This window comes from Phyllostomus hastatus, unplaced genomic scaffold, assembly GCF_019186645.2.
Source record: "Phyllostomus hastatus isolate PE091 unplaced genomic scaffold, TTU_PhHast_1.1 phas_contig_283, whole genome shotgun sequence".
NCBI classification, from domain to species: Eukaryota; Metazoa; Chordata; class Mammalia; order Chiroptera; family Phyllostomidae; genus Phyllostomus; species Phyllostomus hastatus.
In genome coordinates, this window is record NW_025333833.1 from 12456551 (window position 1) to 12483313 (window position 26763).

A 26763-nucleotide genomic window follows, 5' to 3' on the forward strand; every position below is an offset into this window, starting at 1 on the left:
CCACCTTTCCTCCCCAAGCAGATCATGTCTTGGTAGACTTATTCTCAACTGTGGCAGGTGGGGGGCGGGGGGTGGGGGGGCCTGGGGGTGGGCCCTTCTGGAAGAGCCACCCCACACTATACACAAAGGATATTCATAACCTGCTAGGCAGAGAAAAAGTCTAACAAAGCCCAAAGCAACTGTGTAATGCTTTACTGTATAAAGTTCCACAATATAGCTAGTAATTTCCTTATTGTTGAAAACTTGGGCCATTTAAGAAAATATATTTTTAGTCATGTTTATCCAGGTATAATTTACATAGGACTAACATGCACCTTTTCTGTATACAGTTACATGAGTATTAACAAACACATATACAGGCCTGGAGCAAGCGCTATAATCAAGATATAGAACTGTAATCAAGCTATCAAGTCCCAGCTGGTGTGGCTCAGTGGATCAAGTGCCAGCCTCTGAACCAGAGGGTTGCCAGTTCGATTCCCAGTCAGGGCACATGCCTGCGTCATGGGCCAGGTCCCCAGTGGGGGGCGCTCGAGAGGCAACCACACATTAATGTTTCTCTCCCTCTCCTTCTCTTGCCTTTCCCCTCTCTCCACAAATAAATAAATAAAATCTTTAAAGAAAGATATAAACAATTCACCCCCAAAATTCCCTTACCTGCCACTTGGCAATCAATCCCTCCCATTACCCGTAACTGCAGGCAACCAATGATCTATTTTTAGCTTTATAGTTTTCCCTTTCCCAGCATGTCGTATAAAAGGAAGCATATCGGACACATCCCTTTTTGTCTGGCTTTTTTCACTCTAGTTATTCTGAGACTCGTCCATGTTACCACCGTGTATGTCAGTGGAGCAGTTCTTTTTATTGTTGAGTAGTAGTCTATTGTATGCATGTACCACAGTCTGTACATTCACCACCTAAAAGGACATACGAGTTGTTTTCTAGTTTTTGACAATTGTTGATACTGCAACTATAGAAGTGGCATACAAGTTTAGTTGACTCCTCTCAAGACCCCCATCCGCCTCATCCTAGCCACACCAAATAAACATATAATCTAAGAAAAACTATGCAGAAGCAGTTTCACATCAACCTGCTCACCCCCGATTCCAATCTGATCGTTGGCCCTCAACAGCAGTTGCGGAGGAGCTGCTCTGGGAAGGGTTCTCGCATACTGGGTGCTTGGTATGGCGGGAAGAGGCCGGTGGTGAGGTTTCCACCACACTCACTGTCCCGTCACCCCTGCCTTGATTTCTCCAGTGTCCCTTCCTCTGTAGTCTGAAGCTGTTGGTGCCATAGAACTAAGGCTGAGATTATAGACAATGTTTATGCCAGGAGAGGAAGCAGATGCCTCTTTTGGGCTCTCCCTGGCCATGTTCGCCCTGCAAATTTGAGTTTGCCGATGTCAGGCCCGTGTCCACCCTGTGTACCTGTTTACCCAGCACCCACTAGAGTGCCGGCATGTAATCAATCCGCCATCATTACTTTTGGGATGAAGTGAACTCGTGGAGGAATGAGCAACTGTTGACATTGGCGAGTAAGTATTGTCTTATTTACAATTAGAGACAGAACGAATGTGTCACTCAGTGTTACCCACTGAGAATAAATGTGTTTGCACAGCCGTTCAATTACGTCAAGAGTAATTGCCCATGGCTGTAGTTAGACATAATCTAATTCCTAGCGAAACAAGCGCACGCAGTTTCGAAGCGTAATTACATCTGACACGAAGGGACTTCCCTGTGGATTTCTTCCTGGTGACAGAAAATTAAAAGTTCCATAACTCGGAACAGAGACTCACCTTTTCATCACCGAGGGCTGCTCCTCCCAGCTCAGCTGACGACATTTGCTTAAGAGATGAAACGAGCCCCATTCCAAAGAAACAGGACATCTGGACGTCTCTTCAAGGGTGAACATTTTATTGGAATATAGGCACTTGGCAGAGTATATGCACGGTTACAAAGTGTTTTAAATTTATTTGCTTTACATAGTGACTAAAAAACATATCCATCCACGGTGTTGATTTTTTTTTCTTGAAGTTGCAGACCTCAGAAGGCAAATCCCCAAACCCGTTTGTTTACGGTGAAGAAGGTGTATGTAGCCAGCGCTTTACCGAATGGACTGTGTTTCTGTTTGAGTCAGGGGCACCCTCCCCTTCCCCATGTTAAAATTGCCATGTAGCATATATTACCTAGCACTTATTAGGAAGAAAGAAAGTCACCTGTCTGGGAGAATTGGGAAGCCCTTTGAAATCACTGGCTGCAGCCTGGAGGTTAGAAGACCAGACTTGAGGATCTTCTTAATCAAATGTAGAGGATCAGGCCTTCTGACCTGCAAGGTTTTCACACCCAGCCTCTTTAGAAAGCTTTTGGACAAACTGGAGTTTCACCCTTGTGGTCTCCAACATACTATTTTTTTTTTGGAAAGAGAATTTACTCTCCATAATGTAAGGCACTAGTCCAAGCTGCAAAGGAGAAGAGGACAAGTTAATTTCTTTAAGGAATGAAATTTGTTTGTTTGTTTGTTTAAGGAAAGAACCATATTATTTATTTGTGGAAGGTCAACAATGATATAACTCCTTCAAAGTCATGGGATTTTTGCCCGATAGCCCATCATGAGGTCTGCTGCCTTTCTAACAGACTTGCCCGCAGAGGAGAGCCCTGGGGCGGCCTGCAGAGGCCCGTCTGCGCTGCTCGCTGGAACCACAGCGACCTTGCTCCGACCTGGAAACCACTGCGGCACCACAGAGAAGTCCGTGTGAGAAGCAACAAACTCACGCTAATGTGAAGGTATTTCATGCAACGCGTTAAAATGAATAAGGAATATTTTTAATGCACTTTAGTTTCCTGTTCCATCTGCAAATGGGACAATCACCCTGCGTAGTCGAGTGAACTTGTCTTCTGTGGAACACGTACAGAAAGGTGCTTTGCATTCTCAAGCGTGTCCTCCCACTTCGTGCCCAGTCCCCTCGGGCCTGCAGGTCGGGCCAAGGAAGGGCACTGATGTCCATCCACCCAATGTAGTGAGATGCACCCCCTTTCAGGGTTGGAAAGAATCACCCCGCTTTCTGAGAGTTTGAGAAGCCCTGATGCGAGGAAAGGAAGAAAGCCGGGGAGCACCGGGGTGGTGGCAGCCTGGGCTGTGACCTCCTCCCTCGCCACAACTCTCCTGGAGGGAAGGACAGCCCTGGGCAGGGCTGGGCACTGTTCCTTTGGCTCCTTGCCTTGCTGGGCACAGAATCGGACCACGTGGCCATCTGGGCTTGATTTAGGGGACGACTGGGCAAGGGCAGGAAGCCCAACTGGAAAACATCTCCCTGGCTGACAGCAGGCTCCAAAGAGCCACAGCCCAGCGGAGCGGTGGGTGGTGGGTTCTCACATGTCCTGAGCAGCCGGGCACAGGCCAGTTCCTCGCTGGGCACTAGGGACGTTCATGTGACCCGAGGAGGCAGAGAGCCATTATTCAAGGCTGTGTGCTTCTCACAGGAAGCACATCTAAAGGCTAAACCCTCATTTCTGCCCTGGAAGAGAAGAGCCCCTGGAAGAGGCAGTAAGTAGAGAGAATTTCAGTGTTTCATGCTAAGTGCAAGGATATCAGCGGGTATTGGTGTCACAGGGACCAAGGGGGAGTGGCCTCTACCTTCTTCACCTGTCAGGAGATCCTTCCTCGGTGTGAGGAGGGAAGCACTGGGAACAGGAGATTATACATCATGATACTGATTATGCTACATCCTTGAAGACCTAGAAATCCATTTTGAATTCCTGCTTAAATGGCTGAACTGTGGGATAAATCCTCTAGAGAGCTGATACAAACTTCCTTGTTGATGATGATCGAACACAGCTCTTGGGCAATATATTGGGATCTATTAATAAAATTTGTGGAAAGAAAGATGAAGATATAGTGCTGGTTCTGAAGCTTTTAGGAAATAAACTAATATTTTTTCTTTTTTTTTAGATTTTATTTATTTTTAGAGAGAGGGGAAGGGAAAGAGAAAGAAAGGGAGAGAAACATTGATGTGTGAGAGACACATCAATCAGTCACCATTTGCTCGCCCCTTACTGGAGACCTGGTCCACAACCTGAGCATGTGACCTGACTGGGAATTGAACCTGCAACCTTTTGGTTTGCAGGCTGGCACTTAATCCACTGAGCCACACCAGGTAGGCAATAAACTGGTATTTTCTGAAGGACAATAGAATAGTTCTTCCTTTAATGTTTTGGAAGTCCATTCTACCTGTACCATTAACAGGCATAGGTCTCAATCGATGTGGAAGATGTATTTGTGTCTATTTCTGCTAAAGTGTCGGTTCTGGGAGAAAGGAACAGATCTTTTAAAGCACAGGGCTCCAGTGCCTGGGGCACAACAGACTCCATTAACCTGCTAACTGACTGAACAAGTGATCTCTGCCCTTGGTAACATCTTTGGAGCTTGATGCTATGGATATATCTTGGCTTTTCTCTCTCTTCTTCTCTCTCTCTTTTTTAATTCATTTTATTCATTTATTCACTTTATTTCCTTCTGGGAGTGAACCAGGACTGCTTCAATAGAAAGACAGACAGCTTTCCTGGCAGCGCAGAAAGCTCATCATTTGAAAACTGACATTTTCTTAAATTCTATTGAGCCTTTTAATTTATACTGAACAAAAGCACCTTATCTCTTTTTCTTCTTCTTTTTCCTTTTTCTTTTCTTTCTTTTTTTTTTTTTGGTATTATGCTTAACTCAGCATGAGGCAAAGAGTAGCTGTTTCAGTAACATTTGTTTAATTGGTAGGCTTCACACCCAATAATTTAGCTAAGCTCTCTCTGCACAGCCTAAGGCTAATTTGGAGCGCTTCAATGTGCGAGGGAAGTTTTCTTGCCTCGTTTGAATTTCCCCAGAAGGTGATTGATGACGAAGAGTCCACAAGATCCACTGCCAGGACGTGGAGAGCAGAGTTAGGAACAGGCCCGGGCAGTCCCGCAGACCACGGCCTGCCTGGGTTTCTGCTCAGCGCCCCCTGCCCTCACTCAGGCTCCGCGGGGGCTACCCCCACCCCCACCCCCACCCCTGGGCACTGCCGAGGGCCACCCTCGCTTTCGGGCAGCCAGACCAGCCAGACCAGCCAGACCGTGGACAACGACTGAGTCCTTAAGAGACAGTGAAGTGGGTGTAGTAGACGGGGGAGCTGGATTTACAGCCCGTGTTTGCATTCTTACGAAGAACTGAAAAGCCTTAAAGTGCATTAGAAGAAAATGTGCAGAGTGTACTGACCACAGTGCTCCTGCTGCTTTCTGAATCCCCAGTGCGACACCCGCTCCCACCCTCGGGCACCCTCAGCTCCCTCTAGCCCCAAGCACTGCGCCACCTTTGTAATTCTGATTAAAATGAGAAAGCAATAATTCACGGCGGAGCTGTTCCATTCCACAAAGGGTCTCCTCCGTGCTCACGCCCTCTGTGCATTCCATCTGATTTCAATACAAATTAAGGAAGTGCTTCACAAATTTTTGTTTGGTAACAACACATATGCAAACCCTAAATGTACCCGTGACTAACCCATTGAGGGTCAGTCTGTTCAAAGAAATGCTTCTGCCAAATCGTCCCTTTCACTCCTCTGCGGGGGGCTCTGGGGGACTCTCCCTCTCGTCCTCCTTCTGGGGACCTGGGATGTCGGTGTCGGGAGCATCCTTGACCACCCACTGACACTCGTGAACCCGGGCACCCTTGATCTCCTCTGCACCTGTGCTGGCAGCTGCCTGGGCCTTGCTGTCCTCCCCTCCCACCGCCTCCTCTTCCACAGAGCCCTGGCTCTCCCCAGGGCCGCCGGGCTCAGAACTTACAATGCAATCTCCTTGCGGCATGGCCATACCTCCTTCCTGGGCACCAGGACTGGAAGGCCTGCCTGGGGGCTCCCTCCCATTGGGCTCCTCTGCCTCTGCGTGCTTCTCTGTGGTGCCCGGGCCGCTGTCGCCCTGGCTGAGCTCTCTGCAGGCTGGCTGAACCTCTGCACAGCCTCCCAACTCCACCCCACCGGCCTCAGCCTCTGTAGTGGCAGGAGAAGGGGCCTCCCTCTCCCTGACTCCACCGTCCTCACAGGTGTCCTGGCTGGAGGCAGCTGTTTGATTGGCCTCTGGGCAGGTTGGGGTCGTTTCCTCTTCTTTTTCAACTTCTTGGGGCACAAGGGTCTCCTGAGGTGCATCTTTCTCCGTCTCAGGGGCCGCAGACTCCACTGGCACTTCGATGGTCACTGTCAACAAATCTCGGAGCTCCTTCACGGAGCCTGCGGCAGAGATGGATTCCCGCTTTTCCTGGGCGGGTTCTCCGTTCTCAGGGGTCCCTCCAAGCTCCAGCTCTGGCGGGTGCGTGCCTGGGGCTGCTGCCGCGTCCTCTGCAGCCACCAGAGTCACAACAGGGCCACCCATGCTTGCAGTGATCACCTGCCCGTCCCCACCTGGGAAAGAAAGGCTTTCTTCCTGGGCCGTCGGACTGGGGACCCCAGGCTGCTTTGCTTCCCCTGGTTCCTGGAATACTTCGTTGCTGGCGGCCTCGCTGTCGGCAGCTCCCAGCAGCAGGGCGGAGGTTCTCCTGGCGGGGCTGGCCTGGTTTGACCCCGCGGGGGTCTTCAGATCTGTGAGGCTGGACACGCTTTCACTGGGCAAGGCCACGTTGTCTTCAAATAAGTTGTGTTTCTTCAGGACAGCAGCTTCCTTTATCACTGGGGCACCAGAAAACAAAACAGGACGTTAGAGCTCCGCCCCGGTGGATTTGGCTTTTCTGGTTTTACCCAGAAGGCAGGCTCTCCTCTCAACTTCTCTGGCTATCCAAACGTCTCAAGTTCAAGTTCCAGCTTACACTCCCTCTCTTCCGGGTAGCCTGCCGTGAAGATGGAAGCCTGGAAACTCACACCCAATGCTGGACCTCCCCACTGTTCCTCCATTCGCTCTTCCACACATTCATGTACTCAAACAGCACACACTTCCCGGGCACTGACTACAGGGCAGGCTCTGGGAACCCGGAGACGAAGAAAATACAGCCTTTGCTGTCAGGGAGCTCGCAATCCAGGACGGCAGCACTTGGATTACTCCTACGGCCCCCATCGCCTTTTATTAGCGGCCGATCTGTGCGGCATCAGTTTGTAGCTGCCTTGCCTGAGACCCCTCGAGGGCAGGAGCTGGCCTGCTTTTCTCCGCTTTCCCCAAGTGCAGTTCTGAGCGTGTGACAGGTTCTCGGCCCTGAGCACCCAGAGACAGGAGCCCGGCTGACCATTGCACTGTCGCCATAGCCTCTTTGCTGTAGAGGCCTCTGCCGCAAGCAACTTTGCTGCGAGCGTTTTTTGCTGCATAACTAACGGGCTGTAAGGCTATTTTGTTCTAAAAAAGAGTAAATAGCTGGTTGACTGTGTTTTTTTTTTTTGTCTTTTGGTTTCATTTCTTCATTGGTGAATCAAGCACCATAAAAGATAATAAAATAACTGGTTGATAGTTTGTTTTTTTGCATTGGTTTATTTTTGTTTTTAGGGTTATTTATTTATTTTTAGTCAGGTTTGGTTTCATTTCTCCATTGACAAAGTAGTGGAGCAAATAAATCGTGGCCATCTTAAAATAGTTAGCATTTTTTTCCCAGATGATGATGATTTTTGCCCCAAGAGTTAGTTGGTTCCTTATTTTGAAACACTACATTAGGAAGAGAAGGAGAGGCGCCCAAGGGCCTCTGAGGGTGCAGAGTTGAACCCTCGTGCCCCATAGAACAAAGGCAAGGCCTTGGGTACACTCCCCAGGATAAAATCGGTTACTTGTGCAGTCAATTGCCGTCCATCGACACACATATTAAATGTATTCAAACATTTGCATTTGGCAATCAAGTCTTTTCACATTTTGTTGTTCAGTTTTCATGTCCCTCTTTTATTTGACATAATTTTATCTTTCTCATGCAAAAAAATTGCCTTTTGGCCAATTAGTTCTGGGCTGAAAATGTTTGTGGCAAAAATGCCTGCAGCAAAGATGCTCTGGCAAAAATGCCGGACACACCAAGATGGAGACCTATGTCCATCAGCTCAGCCTCGAGGCCTGGGGAGGAGGAACAGCGACACCAATAACGACAGCAGCAGACACTTCTGACAATGAGCCCCTGCTGATGGCCGTGCAGGCTGCACAGAGCGCAAGAGTGTCTCATCCCGGGGCAGGGGTTGGGGGCAGGCACCCTGGTCAGCAGAGGCAGCTCGGGTTCGAGCGCAGTCGCCTGCAGCAGCTGCAGAAGCGTGGCTGCTCTCACACGATCCGCACGTCGTGGCCATTTTTGGACGGAGAGCAGTCACGGGTCTGCAGGAAAGGAGTCTTTTTCTTTTTTTTTTTAATAAGGAATTATTTTATTGCTGTTGCTAGCATTTCCCTCTCTAGATTAGACAAATTCTTTTTTTTTAATTAAAATGTTATTTTTCAATTACAGTTTACATTCAGCCCTGGCCGGGTGGCTCAGTTGTTTGGAGCATCGTCCTGTACACCAGAAAAGGTTGCGGGTTCGATCCCCGGCCAGGGCACATATGGGAGACAACCGATCGATGTTTCTCTCAATTACAGTTTACATTCAGTATTATTCAGTGTTATTTTGCATTAGTTTCAGGTGCACAGGGTAGTGGTTAGACAATCATATATTTCACAAGGTGTTTCCCCCCAGTATTTCCACCACCCACCTGGCCTCGTACGTAGTCAAATTATTACAATATGTTTCCTATGTTCTACTACATCCTTGTGACTATTGTGTAACTTCTAATTTTTTAAAATTGAGTTTATTGGGGAGACATTGGTTAATAAAGTCATATAGGCTTCAGGTGAAGGAAGCTTTTTTCTAATTCTCCCCAGGTGCCGCGGTGGCCCGGCAGTGGCCTTGACTGAGCCCGTCCTCTGGGCAGACACTGTGCGGACACCTTTCCATCCCTTATCTCATTAGACCCCCAGCCATGAGCTGCTGGGACCCGGGGCTTGCGCTTGGCCAGTCTCCTTTGGGGCAGAGTTTTGGGATGCTCAACGCCTTCCCCATGGAGACCAGCTTCGTGTCAGGCCTACAGTATTGTGGGCTGCCCTCCCCATCTCTGCCCAAGCTTTCCTTGTCCACACCCGGTCCCGAGCAAGGCCTGCTTCCCCACGGGGAGCCCAAGCCCCAGCCAGCCTCCCAGTGCACGGTGTCACCGCCCCGGTCTCTCTTCCGTGCAGCTGAGAGGAGGCGAGGAATGTGCTGGGGGGGGCAGCTGCTCCGAGGTCACCTCCTCCCGCCTCCCGCTGCGGGCGGGGCTGTGGGCCTGTGACTAAGGGGAGCCCTTTGTCCTTTGTTCTGTCTGGAACAGCTGGAGGAAGACAGCTGGTCATGAGGCACCCTGCGTTTAATCTCTCCAAACCTCAGTCGTCTCATCTGAAAAATGAAGCTTAACACTCCATCCCACAGCGTCCTCATTTGTATGGAGAGAGAAAGGCTACCTAACGGTCCCAGTATAGCATGTGCGCAGTCAGGGTTAGTGTCCCTCCCGCCTCCCCCTTCCTTCTCTCCCACCTCCGCCTCCCCAGCAGCGCTGGCCCTGCCCCTTTCCTTTCTGCTGAGGAAATCGAGCTGGCCGCACTGGGTCCCATTTCTGGGGTGCTCCCCTCTATCCAGAGCTCCCCCCCAGCATCGGGTAAACCCCCCTCACCTTTCAGAGTTTCATCGAGGAGGATCTGGTGTAAAATCTCCTCGTACACGTTTTCCACGTGGATCATGTTGGTGTGATCTGCGAAGATGAACTGCTCGTATTTCTGAAGTTCCTGCAGAGCGAGGGACAGAGAGGACCCGGCATGAGATGCCAGCGTGTGGGGGAGGCACAGGAAGGACGAGTCCTGCTCCTGAGCCCCGGGACACCGCCCCTAACCCCGGGTGCACCCTACACGCACTTAAGGGGTAGACCAGAGATTTGATCACCTCAAGGGGTGTCAGTGAGTCTGGGACCCAGACTCTACCCCATCATAACCAAAGTATTTCCTTCTTCATTTTTCTAAGTGCCAACAGTGCTTACCGAGGTATATGTTACACACAATAAAATGCAAACATGAAAAGTACGGCTCAATGATTTTAAATACATAAATAACCTCATGAAACCCCAACGCAAATCAGGACAGAGGACATCACTTCTATGCCTGTTTCCTGTCCACGTCCCCCAGAGATAAGCACTGATTGGACATCTGTCACAGTGGCCTAGTTTCTCTTGTTCTTGAACTTCATGTAGGTGGAATTGGCTATTCCTTTGTGTTTGATTTCGAGAGTCATCCATGTTGCCACAGGTATCAGCGGCTTGTTCTTTGTTATTGATAAGACTTCCATCATATGGATCAACTAAAATTGTTAATCCACACTCCTATTGATGGATATTGAGATTTTTCTCCCCCTTTTGGACTGTGAAGAGCAGAGATGCTATGAGCATTCTCGTGCATGATTCCTGTAGATTTAAGGACTTTCTTGTCTTGAGTAGGTACCTGGAAATAGACTGCTGGGTCCTGGAGTGGATGTGTGTTTGACTTTATTAAACGTGGCCCCTTTTCGGGTGTAAGAATCTCTAGTCAAGGACTCTTCCGGAATTCAGGAATGTTCTCCTCTTTCCCTCCAGCTGGCCCTGGCGCTGGGTGCAAAGTCCTTTAACCCTTCCTGCTTCCCGCGGGTTCCCAAACGGCTTGCCTGTTATCAGCATGAGGATGGAGCAGGGACTGAGAAGCACCCAATCCCATCCCCCGAGTTTAACTCAGCAACCCTTGCACCCGAGGGTGCTGGAAACGGCGCCTGGCACACGCCTCCTAGACAGCCAGGGGCTGAGCAGCAGGATTTGATGCCTTTGGCCTGGAGTGACGGGGTTGACAACGGGGGTCAGAGGCCACCACTTCAGACAGCTCTCGGTGCCAGGGCTGGGGGCTCTGCCGCAGCCCGGGACCAGGTCACAGAGGGCTCTCATGGGGTCCCTTTATATATATATGCACTTTGGAGGGAAGACCTGTCTGAGCCCCTCTCCTCCTCTGGGAAGTGAGGGGCACAGGCTCATGTCTGCAGCACCCTTGCATGTTCCCGCCTGGTCTCCCGCCTGGTCTCCCGCCTGGTCTCTCATCCCGCATTCCCCCGACAGTCATTCACCCTCAGGACGGGGCAAAAGCAGGATTCTGGATGGCCCTCCCCGACCCCACCAGCCGAGCGAGGCAACCTCCTCGGAACTCCCACAGGAGGAACTGCCCCCATAAGGCTCCTGCTGAGCTCGTCACATGGCATCCTGTCCCCTGCCCGTTGGCTGTGAATGAGCTCCGGGGACAGACGGCAGGGCCATGGGCCGGGCCCAGGGCCTGGATGGCATCTGAGACATGTTTGATACACGTTTGCTGAATAAACAGGAGACCTTCAAAATTTCAACTAGCTGAACAATTCTGTGGAAAGAAATCATTTCTAGGGACATTTATACACTTGTCACATGGCCGGCTTCACAAAACAGACCTTCTAGATGACATAGATTCAACATTCCTATGTTGAATTCCCTGGGTCAATGAAGTTGAATCCCTGAGGGAGGATCTTGGGGAATCAGACTTTTTCCAAAGCTTCCTCGGCAATTCTAGCGTGCATCTCGAGTTCAGTGCCACAGGTCTAGGGAGCTGCGACTTGAAGAGCCAAGAAGAACCACACTTCAATAAAAGAAAGGATTCTCCTCCGAAGCTGGAACTCCCCTAATTTATCTGGTCTGTAAATCCAGATGTTTAAAAATCTCTTGACACTGATATCATGTCCTTCAGTGCAGGAAACTCCAGGTCACGGGCTCCTTAGAAACCAGTCTCTCTTGATTAAAAGTCACGAGAGCTCCTTTCGAGTTGGGTGCAGCTGTGCCGGTGTTTGGAACGAGGAGGGCAGGAGGACAGAGGGCTTTCTTCCCCCTCCCCCTCTTCTGGGAGGAGGAGGAGGAGGTCCCAAGGCCCTCAGGCTGCCTTTGGGATCGGAAGAGGAAAATGAGCTTAGCAGAGAGTCCGTGTGCCCACACGTCCCGAGGTGGACTGAGTCATCCTCTCAGTGGTTGAACTTTTCCAACCACGAAGGCCAAGGGCTGTCCATGTAGACAGATTGCTCTCCTGGCATCATCTGATCCCTTCCTATGAAGGAAATACACCCCCAGAAACAAACGCCGGGGGACGAGACATGCTGATGACACTTTGAAGAAAAACACCATTGATAGAATGTGAACATGACTGAAGACACTGCCCCACTGTCCCGGTACAATGACTCATGGGAAGGATTGTAAGCGTCCAATGCCTGGAGACTCTTTACGCTGCCAAAAAGCCCTTTTTAAATTCTACATGCTCCTTATCATTTGCTGTAAGAGCCCTGCACATGTCCAGGCTCACAGATCCTTTCTGAAATGCAGAAACAGTAAAAGCAGTGTTTACCACTCACTGCAAGCATCACATGCACCAGTGATGTGATCGGGGTGCAGACTCGGCCGGGGGCCAGCTCTGTGATCTTGGGCCCGCCACCTAAGCCCTCAGGGTTCCTCCTTACGACAATGAGGATATAAATAGAACCTCCCCATAGGGTTTCCTGAAAATCATTGAGTTAATCCAGGCACAGCGCTTAACACAGCGCCTGGCATGTGGTAAGCACTCATCGGATGCTAATTGCCTCCTTCTAGTCTTCTCCATCTTAACAAGGGTACTGCAAGGTATTACTATCTCCATTTTCTGGAAAGTGAAATCTAGACCAAAAGAGAGCAAAAAGTGGTTTGTCCAAAGCCCAAGAGCCGATAACTGTAGGAGCCAGGACTTGAACCCAGGTCTTGACCCAGCCTCCAGAGTCACCTCACTCATCACTCTGCAGACCAAGTCACACTTCGTAGTCATGGCTGTCACTGGTCGCCTGGGGTTTGTAACAGCTTTAAACGATTCATTTCATTGATTTCACCAAACAAATGTTACTGGATTTAACAGAACAAATCTCCTGTAATCAATCACGTTACTTAAGATCTTTTCCTGGACGTGGTGGTCAAGTTTCAGAGACCATGTAGGAATTATGAGTCAGACTTTAATGAGGAACATCTGGCATTCGCTGGTGCTCTGTGGCAACCCCTAGCTTGGCTCAAACTCACATGGTCACCCTCTGAGATTTCTGTCTGGTCCAGGGGTCGGCAAAGCTCACCAGCTGCTTGGTTTTGTAAATAAAGCTACGCTGAAACTCCGATCTGCCCATTTGGCTGTGCACAGTCTATGCCTGCTTCGGGGCTGCAACAACAGAACTGAGTAGTTGCATCAGAAATAGCATGGCCCATGAAGCCTAAAATATTTACTATTGGACCATTTACAGAAAAAGTTTGCCAACCCCTTCTACTGTTTGCAAGCACATCCTGGTCCCCCCTCACCCCCTGAAAAGTGCTTGGACTTCGCAGGCGATAAGAGCAGGCTCTCTGGAGTGACCCAGCCCTTACTGGTTTGCATGTGGACGCCAGGGCCTTCTGCACGGTGGGAAGTGTGATTTGAACCAGCGCCTCCTGAAATATCCTCTTCCGCATGGTGCTGCTGTCGTAATCGTATTGCTGTCAATACAGAGACAGAAAACATATGCTCAATAGCAACAGTGCAATCTGTTAACTTTCGCTTCAACAAAAATCTCAGCCACCTACTTCATCGCCTTTTCCCCTCTAATTTCTGAGTGCCCTATGGTGTCCCTGAGGTCTCGGAGATCTTTCTATGCGATTCTCTCCACTCTAGGTGGAGGTTATGACTGCTAATCACCCATCTGGCCCTCCCCTCTTACAGATACGGAAACTGAGACAAGATCAACACAGCAATTTCTGCATGATAAAGAAGCTGGGGGTGGAACTGGGGGGTGAATTTGTACTTTGTCCCCCCTGTTCTGGGTGGGTCCTGGGAGCCACAGTCATCTACTGCTTTCATTCTACATCCTAAAAGCAGGCTTTGTGGGCTGAAAGGATTTCTGTGAGGGAAGAGAGGCTCTGGCTCGTAGCTACACTGACACTGTGGCATGTTAATCAAAGGAGTTTCGCATCTAGAACAAGAAAGATGAGGATTCACTTTGTACCACATGGATCGTCCACACCGAGAGACTAGAGTGTGGTCTTCAGTGTCACGTTAAGGGGACCACAGGCACACCAAAGCACAGTCACAGGCACGTGAGCAGAATGGTCAGGCCCCATAAAGAGTGTTTGAAGAGATGAAGCCATTTATACCAGAGGTAGCAATTTGGGGCTAGATTAGAGCTGTGTTCCAACAACAGGAGGCTGCCACGTGGAAGAAGAACATTAACACAGAGGGTAGAACTAGACTGACGACCGCTGAGAACCTCGGCTTTAACATTAGGAAGCATGCACTTGCACTTGCCTGTGTACAGAGAAGAAATGGGCTGTCCTAAGAGGGAGAAAGTGTCCTGACACTGGGGGTGGTATTCACATCGATATCTTTTCTTCCTCAGTTTCAAGTTCATTATGAGTTGTGTTACCATGATATGTATTAATTTTAATTTCTCTTTTTAAAGACTTTATTTATAGATTTTTTTTAAGAGAGAGGGAAAGGGAGGAAAGAGGAACATCAATGTATGAGAGATGCATTGATTGGGTGCCTCTCATACGCCCCCTACTGGGGTCCTGGCCGACAACCCAGGCATGTGCCCTGACTGGGAATCGAACTGGCAACCGTTTGGTTCACAGGCTGGTGCTCAATCCATTGAGCCACACCAGCCAGGGCTGCTTTGCTTTTCAATAATTTGATTGCCAGAGTTTCCTGCTGTCTGTGAGACCTCAAGATCAGGTCTGAAACCCAGGGACCCCCTTCCTGGCTCTGTGGAACTTTATCTTCTGCTCCAAGCACTGTGTAGGGCAGTGATTTTCAATGCTCTTCACCTCGTGGCACACATAAACTAGCTACTAAGATTCTGTGCCACACAAAATAATATTGCATTTTTTTTTGCTGATCTATTCCATCAAAATAGGTATGATTTTGATTCATTCACACCAGACAGGAATTGTTGTGTTGGCTGTTGTCATTTTTAAATTTGATAATCTAAGAGGAAAGAGGACAGTGGCCCTGACTAAATAGTCAGGTTCTGCATGTTTTAAAAATTCTTGTGCCACGCTTTTTGAAAATCACTGGTTTAGGGGCAGGAAGAAGTAAAAAATCAGTGCATTAGGTTTAAGTATATTTTAAGCTCTAGTTCACCTTGACTAACCCACTGAGCTTACAGAAGTCATATTAGCTCTCAGAGAGTCAGTTTCCTCATATCTAAAATGGGGACATATTCTAATTATCTTGCAAGTTCCACTGAGGGTCAAATGAAACAGGATAAGCTTTTAAAAAGCTTTAAAAATATAGCATGTCTGTGCAAGCTCTTATTATTGAAACCATTTTTATAGATACTTAAACAGGAAGCCTATTAAAAATAAAACAATTTCACGTGGCAGGCATCTCTTCTTTTTTTCTTTTAAAAAATGTTTGGCATTTATCTTTTACTTGGAGTATATTTCCTTTGCCATGAGGTGCTGATTTTTTTTAACATATGTTGGCTAATTTAAATGTAAACTATTTGAAGAAATAGGCTGTGCCTGGTCTATTTTTATATTCCATGCAATACCAATCGCACTGCTTTGCTTGTAGTGGCCAGCCAATACATACCAAGGGCAAGTGCTTTAAATTAAACGGGGACATGTCACTTCAGGTGATGGGCAAGGATGCTGAGGACCTGTGGTCCCTAAAAAAGCCACTAGATGGCAGAAGAGGCCTGAGAGTCGTGCTGGGGAAACACACCTGCTAGTCACAGGAACCTCAGGGAGGACAGATGGGAAAGATGAGAAAGAAAAGGGGGCACGTGAAAGACCTCGGTATTTCCCCCTTAAAAAGAAACAGCAGTCCTGTTCTTTTATTTTCCTTCTGTGTTACTGAATACATTGGGGTGATATTGGCTAATAAAATTATGTAGGTTTCAGGCGTACAACTCTATGATACATCACCTGCATATGGTACTGTGTGCTCACCACCCCAAGTGAAGTGTCCTTCCATCACCATTTGTCCCCCTTTACCCCTTCTACCTCCCCCTGGGGTCACATCCTTGTTTTATGCTTCCCACAAGTGAAAAAACGGTTTTACCTTTAAGACTCGGAGCTTCACCTTCTCCATGGCAACTGCTGTCTTGGAGGCCTCTGCCCCGAGATGTGGGGAGAGCAGCTGTGCGAAGGTGAACACCGCATTCCCCATGAGCTGCAGGCCAACGCGACACAGAAACAGCACAGTCAGGGAGGGGGCGCTGCCCTGGTCCAGTCCGTCTAGGACGGCGGCACAGAAGGGGGGCCCGAGCATCCGAGAGGAGTCCCCTCAGGCACTGCTCTGAGAGTGACCCAGGGCGACAGGTCCTCATCCCACTGCCTGAGCTGTGACTCACCGTGGGGTCAGTAAGAGACCAGGAATGCACATATATGTGTGCATGCATATGTATGCATGTATACCTATGTGCATCCTATGCATCCTTTCTTTGCATGTCTCCTCCTTCCACTCTGCACTGGAAAACCCCAGACCATGGGATTGAAAACACCATCGTCTCCTGTGGTCATCCCTTCCCTCCACCCTCTGGTACCCGCATCCAGGGCTTAACGAGATGAGGTGGGAGTCATCTCCAATTATTTCTGGCTGCCTTAATTCTGCACACACACTTTCAGGTGGAGGTAAACCACCCAGCGCGTCTCTCTGTCCCCCTCCTACCCACCCGCTCACAACTCTGCCAGGTTGGAAAGGGGCAGGGGCGGGGCTCGGGGCAAATGTGCTCAGATTTCTCACTCTCTGCCCTTGCACCTGTGTAAGCTTCGCCAGCATTCGGTGTTCTCACAGGGACTCTGTGAAATGGCTGCCCGGTGTGGTTCCTCGTCCCTCTTTAATCCCCACAACTCAGAGAGTAAGATGGGTCAGATAGTAAGATGGGTCACTTAATCCTGCCTATAACATTTAAGAAAAAGAATGTGCCTTTCTTTCCCAAGCCTGTGATTCCAACACACACCCTCCTTGCCACATTCTCAACTCCGGGGTGAATTTATCTGAGAGCCTGCCTCCCTCTCAGCTCCCTGAAGAGGGAGCGGCACAGGGTCCAGCCTCCCAGTGGGCTCCCCTGGGGAATCTGTGAGACGGGACCGCACTCTCACAGCTGCAGCGAGCACACCCTGTCTGCACGTGTACACCGCCAGACTACGGGGAAGTCCGGGCTGTGCACTCCTGCCCCTCTCGGGGGAAAGGAACCTACCAGGTAAACGCAAGAAATCCAATCGTAAAGCGGGGACTGAGGGCCCGATTCCTTCTAACCTGGATCGGGGAACTAATTGTAGCCAGTGGGCCTCAGTCCTGGACACGTATTAGAAGCCGTGGGAACGAGTAGGAAAATTTTTTAACTTATTAAAATATAATATTTTTAAATTATTAAATCACTTAAAACCTCATTTTAAACTATTAAAATTTTAAAAATGATTGAATTATAGATATATAATTTCAATAACTAAAAAATCATTTCAAAAAATATATGTGTGTAATCAGAATCACTGGAGGAGGGGCCTAGTATTTCTTAAAAGCCCCCACACGATTCTCATGTGCACCTGCGGTTCAATGAAGCAGTTATTAATTAATGTCACTTTATTTCCTGGAGATGTCCCTACTGTAGGTCATTCATCAGTACGGAGGGAAGATGAAGCCTGCTGGGAGGACGGATATGACGACAGAGGTGATGGCCGCACACCTGAGCGACCCGGCCCGCGGGTCCCATCCGCCAGCGCCTGCTTTCCCCGCCCCCACCCAGCTGCGTCCTCAGCCCCAGGACGCCCCTGTGGCACCCACCTCTTGCATGCAGTTCTGTGTCTGCTGCACCACGAGGTCGACGTGGGGGAACCTGAAGCGGCTCTTGAGGTCCTGCAAGCGCTCCTGAAGCTGGTTGACTTGGACGTAACAAGGTTCCATCTTCACGGAATCCAGCGGGAGGTTCATAAGCTGGTCCAGATGCTGCGTTTGGGGGAGGAGAAAAGTGAAACACCATCGGACTCAGGAGCAATGTTACTCACATATTACATACTCCATAAATTCTCAACAATCCAACGGGTGTTATTAGCATGAATCACTTCCCAATCGCTACATCTGTGATTTCTTCAGTTGTCTTCCTCCCTGCAGTGGGTCCCCAGGTCAGCCCTGCTGCTCCGACAGAGACCGGGAGAAGAATCAGGGGGATGATGGGAAGACCCAGGGAGGCATCCAGGGCTCCAGTCTTCATGCGCTCTTGATGGACTGCCTCCCGGCTCCCACTTCCAGAACTCAAGAGCTCGGCAGGTAGGTCCTTTGGCACATGGGATGTTACCGGGCCCATGAGCTCCCACAGCTTTTATAAAGGAGTGCCGTCCCTCTCAGAAAATCCCAGCGGGGTCAGGGTGACCCCGGACTCCTGGATGTGAGGTCAGGGTGATCCCTGACTCCTGGATGTGAGGCCAGAGTCCTCAGAGTTTCCCAAGGCTCTGTCAGGGTGCACAGGACTTCCCTCTGCTGCAGGCTGTCTATGGCACCAGCGGACAGGACGCAGGAGTAGGAAGGGGCCTGGTCAGGGAGAGGTACCCAGTTTCAAAAACCCGGGTCCCTGCTTCTCTAGTTTGCACAAGTGCAGACTTGACCACGGAGGCTTCCAGCAAGGGGCCAGCAACACACCTCATCTCCCAGTGATTTCAGGGGGCGCTGACACACTCAGACACTATGAGTACTGTCGCCAACAGCATGCATTTTACTGCCCACGCTTATTCTACAATAATGCTAAAACCGAGTATGGGAGAGCAGGAATACACGAGAGAGCAGGTGCAGACAGACAGGAAGACAGGGGGTGAAAACGGAGGCCGGGGAGGGCCGTAGAGTACAGGGGCCAGTGTGCGTTACACAGGATGTGCTGTCGTGTTTTCAGGGTGCAGAGCAGAGGTCGGTCCGCATTCCCAGACTGCTCTGAGCAGAAATTTAAAGGGGGCTCGTCCTCACTGTGTTTGTAATGGGAAAGTATCACTCCCTTTAAGAAGTGCTCAATAGACAGGCCCACTAACGTGGAATTAATGATGCTTGAACTTGCCCCTCGTCACAACACATGTCATGTGACCATTTTAAAGAAACACCAATTAAGCAGACAAGAGAGGAAAAATGGGTTGTGACTTTGCTCCTGGCAGATTGGTGAAAGTTTAAACCACTGATAAGACTTATTTCTAATGGGAATATGGACCTGGGCAGTGGGGGTGTCTTCCGCCATACACAGTTGGTGGAAATGTGGATTTTAAATCCCTTTTGTGGAATGCAAATGGGAATATTAACATGAGGGATGAACCTACCTTTCAGCCTACCAAGCCTGTCCTACGAATCTATCCTGTAGAAACGGAAGCATCGGGTGTGAGAATGTATGTTATGAGGTTATCTGTCACAGCTTTGTTCTATGGTGGCGACATTAGGGCAGTTGAATGAATCAGACATGCAATGTTACGCAGCCATTACAATGCACGATTTGGAGCTAGAACGGTCAACTCGGACACAGTTCCATGGGGCACTTTCAAGTGAGAATACTGACAAGCACAGTAGTCTAGGTAATGTAATCCCGTTCTGCTAAAACCAGGCAATCTAAAATAGCCCGTGGATGTGTGTGTGTTACAGGCTCTATAAGCATGGGGCGTTGCCGGGTGGCACAGGCCGAGGTGTGGACACTGATTACTTGAGGGGAGGTGGATGGCCTGTGGGGCAGAGCGAAAGTAAAGGCACGTTTATAAAGAAGGCTGCAGTAAGAAACCTCAGTGTAGATACAGATGATCTCGCTGATGACAGTGCCGTGTGTGGGTATGCACAGAGAAGTACAAAAGGAAAAGGAACAGGCGCATCTGGTCCTATCCACTGACCGGTAGGAATGCCCATCCTGTGTCAAGTGTAAAACCCAGTCGGCAAGTTGTGTCCATCAGGGATCCGCACACTTCAGGGTGCATCGAACCCTCTGGAAGTCTTGTTAAGAACGCTCGGCTGGGCCCACCCCCAGAGCTTCTGATTCGGTAGATCTTTGGGGGCGGGGCTAAGAATTTGCATGATTAACAGCCGGATGTTGATGCAGCTGCTGGTCTAACGACCACACTTTGAGAAACATTGGTTCGTATCATGAGTCTATATTTTCAGAAACAAACCAACAAACAAAATGTATATAAATGAGGCTATAGGCTTGTATATTTGTGTGAACGAGGAGAAAGTACGTGAAAACACATTTTAAGCTGCTTATGTTAGTTAATTCAGGGAGTCGGGAGGCGAGGTGGCCTAGGAGTTGGAGGTGGACAAGGGTCTGGTGGGTTCGGGTGATTCATTTTGCATATATATATATGCATGTGATTATTTTTGCAACTTAAAACTATTAATAAGTGAAGGGGGTAGATGGATGGATGAGCAAGTTGTGGGGTGAATGGGAGGCAGACTCCATGAATGGATGGAAGGCAGATGCACGAAGGGAGCAAGGGAGGGGTAGTAGGGGGGTGGAGGGAAGGAAAGCGGAGATGAATGCAGACACAGCCCACGGAAAAGGCAGCCCCGGGCAGACCATTCACACAGAGCTCCCTGGCTTCACATCCCACCTCCTTTAGCTGGGCACCGTCTTTGCTGGTCTGAAAGTTCTGGCTCAGTTCATCCACTTCTTTCTCAAAGAGCGAGCGTACTTCACTGAATCCCGAGCTCACGGGCCCCATGAGCTCCTCCAGAATGGACGCCAGGAACGGCTGCACGCTCTCGGCACAGCTCTTCTCTGCGGGCTGGGCCGCCATCGCTGCGGGAGGGAAGAGCGGGAAAACCGTGACTTAGGGCAAGATCGGACTCCAGGGCGCTGGGGCCAGGCCAGAGCGGGCTGGTCGCCCTACAGCGCCACTGAACGGCGAGCTCAAACGGCACTGAGGACCAGCACAGGGAGGTCCGCACTGGCATTCGCTGGGAAAGAAAACCACGAGGTGCCTTGAAAACGGAAACAAACAGAATCTCTCCACTCCCCCAGCTCTCTGCTGGGGCGAAATGCATTTCCCTGCTTGGCCCGATAAACACGCCATGCCTAATGCAAAAAAGAAAATGCCAGCGCCCCATCACTCATTGTCATTGTACACGCAGAGTTTGTCTCCTAAAAACACAATTCATTAAGTTTTTCTAAACTGAGGTATAATTGACACAGAGCATTATACTAGTTTCAGGTGCCTAAAATAATGATTAATCATTTGTATCCAACAATTTATTACGTCTTAATTCATTTCTCTAACAATCAATCAATACAATTCAATTCCCCTCTCCCTTCCTCAAGAGACTTTTTAAAACTCAAGTACAGTCTTCTCTTGGGCAAATGGAAAACAAATTCCTCTCAGTCTGTCACCCCACCTCCCACGTCCACCCCCAGTGTTTAAAAAACACTATTTTTGGTTCTGGTAATCGAGGACAGCATGAGCAGGGACAAAAAATGGGAAGAGCCCCAAAAATCAGAACGAGGGATGGAAATAAATGTAACCACACCCCCTCTTCCCAGAGGCAAAACCGCCCTTTGCTCAGAAGAGGAAGAGCACAGCAAAGACTCTGCCTCAGGAAGCCAAGCAAGGACATGGCAACATGTGTTGTTATTGTTTTTTGTCATTGTTGTTCAGTGCTAAGGTGATTCTGCGACTGGCCGGGTTTGGAAGCAGCGATCCCACGAAGGAAGCCTGAGGCTGGGCTGGGGGGCTGGCTTGGAGGAGCTACGAAAGTCACGTGGACTAGTCAGAGCAGCGCCGAACTGAAAAGGGGGTTCACACTGATCTGGCTGTCCCATCCTCCATTGTACAGATGGGAACACAGAGGCCCGGAGATGTTCGATGGCTGGGCCCAGGCCACATCCTAGTGCGCAGGAACGGAACTACACTTCTTAAGTTTTCACTGGTGAATAACTCGCCTACGGCGAGATGAATGGTCACATCCTTATGTCAACTCACAGATATATTTCACAGAGTGATAGAGGATCATACTGCCTTGTATTCTGACAACTGAAGATGATCAATACTATTAATATTATGTTTAGCTCATAAATATTTGGGATATGGAATATTAAGCAAGTCATAGAATTATTAGGGAAAAAAGGCCTTCAGTTGCATGATTCAAATAAGAAGCCATCTATGAGTTCTAAAAATGGCTTGCTTGCTACCCAAATACAACATTTTTTTTTGCCAGGAGAATAATGAATTATTTTTACCAGTTAACTTTGAGAGAAGACCTATTTGAAAAGCATCTCATTGGAATTTCAGCATGATCATGAACCTGGGTCGTAGGCCGTGACTATTCATTCAGTGCAAGAAGCGCTCCAATGGGGGAGGTGCAGGTGGCATCAGAATACAGAGGCACCACCCAAGGCAAGAAGCAAAGCTTCCTCCAGCTGGTTTCACTGAAGCTGCCATGGGAGGGCCAGCCCTCAAGAGCTCCGGGCAAGCTCCTGTTACCGCTGTTACCACTTCTTCCCCATTCCCTCGGCTCAGTTCTCCTCTGAAACCAGGAATTCTAGCTATGTGATGCAGCCCTGAGTGAAGAGCTTGTTTTGTTAGCAGAACATGAATTATTGCCACTAACCTTTGATCTTCCCAGTCAGAAAGTTCTTTGAGTTCACGATCTGATCCATGTCGGAGCGGATGGTTCCTTCCAGGCCCTTCGTCAGGGCTCTGCATTCCTCCTTCAAGGCGCTGAGTCCCTCTGAAACCTGCTGCCGGACCAGGTTGTAGGCCTCCTCCAGGAGCTGCAACAGGGACCCACACGTAAATCGGGGCTCCGTCGCGTGTAAGACCCCGACGGGGTCGCGTGCGGGAAGGAGGATTAATCCCGGGTAATTGTAATTTAAACAAAACTGCACACACCTTCTGATTTTTCTTTCAAAGTCAGAGCCTGTTTGGATTAGTCCTTATTTAGGTAAGATTGAGCAAACTCAAGATAGTCTGCTCTGTACCAGGGAAGGGATTCATTTTTTTAAAAAGGTTACCCTGAAAGGAGAAGGGAAAGGGCGCTTATTCTGAGTAGCACAGATGCAGGGCAGAGCCATCACTTACGCCGAGCCAGGCCCTCTTCCTGTCATTCTTCTTCCCCTTCATCTTAGGCAGAAGGTCTGTCTGAAGGGTTGGCAGCAGCTCCTCCATCACCAGGTGGCTCAGGATCTGCAGAGCGGAAGAGGAAGAAAGCCCCCAAGTCTGTTAGTTGGTGACAGCGAAATCCAAGCATCACAGCGACTGACGACATCTAGCTGTGCCCACCCTGGCCACAGAAGACTGTCCTTAGCCACGTGAAACGTGCTAGGTCAGTAGTTTTCCTCCGGGCCCCAGGCCACGGAAACCTCAACTAAGACAACCCTAGGGGCTAAACATTCCTCAACATCCACAAGCAGCAATAACATCTGCTAATGTTTTCCCATCAGAAAGGACACAGTCCTCAAATTCAAACTTCTCATGTGTAAATTAGAAGAAGCTAGTGCATTTAGGAAAAGAGGGAAAACGTCAGTTCTGGTGGAGGGCATCCTTAGCCAAATGGTAAAGGGGGCAGGCGTGGTTATGGTGCCTTGAGTCCTGTTCTGCGGCTGCAGAGACCACTGTTCCCTTGGGATCTGAGTGTCTTCACGTCTTTGATGTGACCGCCCCCTGAACCCCACCTCCATTCTCTTGAAAGTTCAGAAAAAGTAGGAGTTAACAGATGCTTTGAAATAACTAGATCTTGTGGGGCAGGCAGAATATACGTGGGGGAGGTCTAAAGCGTTCAGGGTGATTTTTAAAATTGATCCTAAGTCTCTCCTAAAATTTTGCTTGGTTCAATGAAAGTGTTTCTGCTGAATCAGCAGTATTCCACACGTCCCCAGATAACACTCCCAGTTACCCTGGCCCTTCCTTCTTCACCCCACCTGCACCCCAACTGGAGCAGTCTTCTTGTTCAAAGTCACTTTGCCATGAGTGTTTCAGGGCTCACAGCTCAGCTTTCAAGGTCAGGCCATAGACCAAGACTTACAAAAAATGAGTGTCATTTGGGGGAATGGAGGCAGGCACAACACTACAGGATCATTTGACATCTGCTCCATGCCCTTACAAAAATATTTGTGCACAATAATCGACCTCATAGAAATTCAAATGAAACTGGGGGAATTAAGAAAGATTTGCTCTGAGGTCATCAGTCAGCCACCTGCTAGTGGAAATACCCATGAACTCATTAGATGTGGCCTTTCTTCAGGGTCTGCCATGGCGGGGTGTAACGCTAGAGCTGAACTGAAGAGGAACACTCCCGTGTGGAGGTGGGCAAGCCATCCAGCCCTCCCTGTGCCTGTGGGGTCCTGGGAGAGACAGCTGCTCGGGTCAATGCAGCAAGCTGGGGGGCCTGTCCTCTGTGATGTGGAACTCTGTGGTGTGACAGGGTAAAAGGGAGACATGATTTCCACTGGTCCTGGTAGTGCATTGGTGGGGATGCTTCTGACTCTCATAACCATTTCCTGGGGGGAGGCAAAAGGTGAACCAGCATTATGAGGAACTTAAGAACTTGGCGTGCAAATTCCATGGAAATCAGGAGGTCCGACAAGTAGACTGAAGTGGGTAATTAATAATCCTGGGCCCCCACCCGGCTCAATGCAGTCCATTCTCCTTTGGAACACGCCTGCCCAAGAGGGATGAGAGTGTGGTGTGGGGAGAGCGAGCTCGGAGCATACGGAGACTGAAACCAGAACTTAAAACCAGTGGGAAATATTGCCTCACTTGAAAAGCATGAAATTCAAGATAATTGCCCTAGTAATATTAATTACGCTAATTCATCCATTTGCAGAGAGATTGGTTGGACTCTGAGCCTAAGCATGAAATGGGTTTGAAAAGACGAAAATGTTACAAAGGCCAAAGAAAGTAAGTATTCCATTTGGGTGGGCTGATGGTTTTCTTTGAGTGTTTCCCATGCAATGTTCCAACCGATTTTGTTCTATTTTTATAACTGAAGCGATTGAAAAGGAAACATATCTTCTAGGAACAAAAGGAGTGGATGAGACTGGGCTGCAAGGACGGGGCTGAGGATCAGCCACAGGGCGGGGCAGCGTGTGGCTTCCTCCAACCCTGAAACCTAGGGACGAGGACTAAAAAATGGGGTCGTTTTCTTGGACTGAGGCCCCCTACTCTGTGGGGGTGCTGCTCTCTCGGCCCAGGGGGTTAATTTAAAGGCAAATAACAAATAACTAGATCATCACATTTTGCAAAGTGCTTTCCAATGACACATTTATATTCATAAGTAGAAAAAAATATATATATATATTTTAAAGATTTTATTTATTTAGTTTTAGAGAGAGGGGAAAGGAGGGAGAAAGAGAGGGAGAGAAACATCAATGTGTGGTTGCCTTTCGAACGCCCCCTACTGGGGGACCTGACCTGCAACCCAGGCATGTGCCTTAACTTGGAATTGAACCAGCGATCTTGGTTCACAGGCCAGTGCTCAATCCACTGAGCCACACCAGCTGGGGCAAAAAATATATTTACTGGTGTACAAATACAGTCGTCCCTCCTTATCTGTGAGGAATGCCTTCCAAGACCCCAGGGGATGCCCCAAACCGCAGATGATATATATGCACATCTGTGGTAAGCAAGTAATAAAATGGAACAATCATAATAGTGTACTGTAATAAAAGTTTATGTGAATGTGGTCTCTCTCTTTCTCTCTCTCTCTGGAAGCTGACCTGACAACCAAGACAGCTACTTCATGACTGATGGGGGACACAGTGGGGACCCGGTGGGGATACACACAGTGGGGACACACACAGTGGGGACACAGTGGGCGAAAGGAGGATTCACGTCCCAGGCAGAATGCAGCGGGACTGTGTGAGAGATTTCATCACGCTGCTCAGATTGGTGCGCCATTCAAAACGTATGCATTGTTTATTTCTGGAATTTTCCACTCAGTATTTTCAGACCATGGTTGACCACAGGTGACTGAAACTGTGGAAAGCAAAGCTACAGATAAGGGGGAACTATTGTGTTTTCACCCGTACGGATATTTTGTATTAACAGTCTGTCAGGCAAGTCAGTCTAGGACCTTTGCTTTGCCTGGACGTGTGCCTGAAATCTCCATGGCCACGAGGGCCTGCCATACTTGCTGCGTGAGTCACGACTAAGAAGATAATAAAGTAACAATGACGAAAATCGAAATACTGGCCCCTCGGGTTAGAGGAGTTAGGACAGCTTTATGATTAAGTTCTTAGCAGAAACGGTGCAAATAAGAGAGCAGTGCTTTAAACAAAAGATGTCATATTCTTACACCAGTAACGCCATGCCACATTCTTTAACTTCTTGGCAGCCACTCAGGGCCCCTCGCCTCTTTTCTGTGTGTGAGTCGGGGACAGACATGCTTCAGCTCTGTGTGTACGAGGTTGCGGGGAAGCTCCCCCTCCCCAGGCCCCACCCGGGGAGAGTTCTGGAAGCCACTTCCTTCCACCGGTTTCTCCAAGGATGGCCTGACATGGCTCAGAACGCATTTCCATCACAGGCTGGCTTTGCGATTTCAACGTCAGCCAACTAACTTCTCCGAAGGTTCTTTCTCTCCCCCAAGGACGCTGGGCAAATGGTCCTGAAAGGCCACCCCCATACCCACCGCCCACATTTTAGGAATCTATGATTTCACCAAAGATACTCAGGCTCCAGGAGGAGCAGAACTTCTTGGGCAACTTGCTAACTCCAGCTTCACTGATCTCTGGTGTGTGTTTTGCTTTCCCAGGTCGGGTCATGTGACACTGCCAAAC

At 49.1% G+C, this 26763-nt stretch overlaps 1 protein-coding gene across 1 annotated transcript in view; it reads right to left on the reverse strand.

Moving 5' to 3' along the window:
• Positions 1 to 1889: 1889 nt before the first annotated feature.
• Positions 1890 to 26763, reverse strand: part of NIBAN1 (niban apoptosis regulator 1) — a 122074-nt gene continuing 97200 nt past the window's right edge. Inside the window, exons 7-14 of the mRNA XM_045838460.1 lie at positions 23069 to 23173; positions 22599 to 22761; positions 20606 to 20793; positions 17826 to 17987; positions 16101 to 16211; positions 13430 to 13537; positions 9647 to 9758; positions 1890 to 6682 (exon numbers count right to left, since the gene is read on the reverse strand). Coding sequence (XP_045694416.1) covers positions 5574 to 6682; positions 9647 to 9758; positions 13430 to 13537; positions 16101 to 16211; positions 17826 to 17987; positions 20606 to 20793; positions 22599 to 22761; positions 23069 to 23173 — 2058 coding nt within the window. The 3' untranslated portion in view covers positions 1890 to 5573. The remainder of the gene's footprint in view (positions 6683 to 9646; positions 9759 to 13429; positions 13538 to 16100; positions 16212 to 17825; positions 17988 to 20605; positions 20794 to 22598; positions 22762 to 23068; positions 23174 to 26763) is intronic.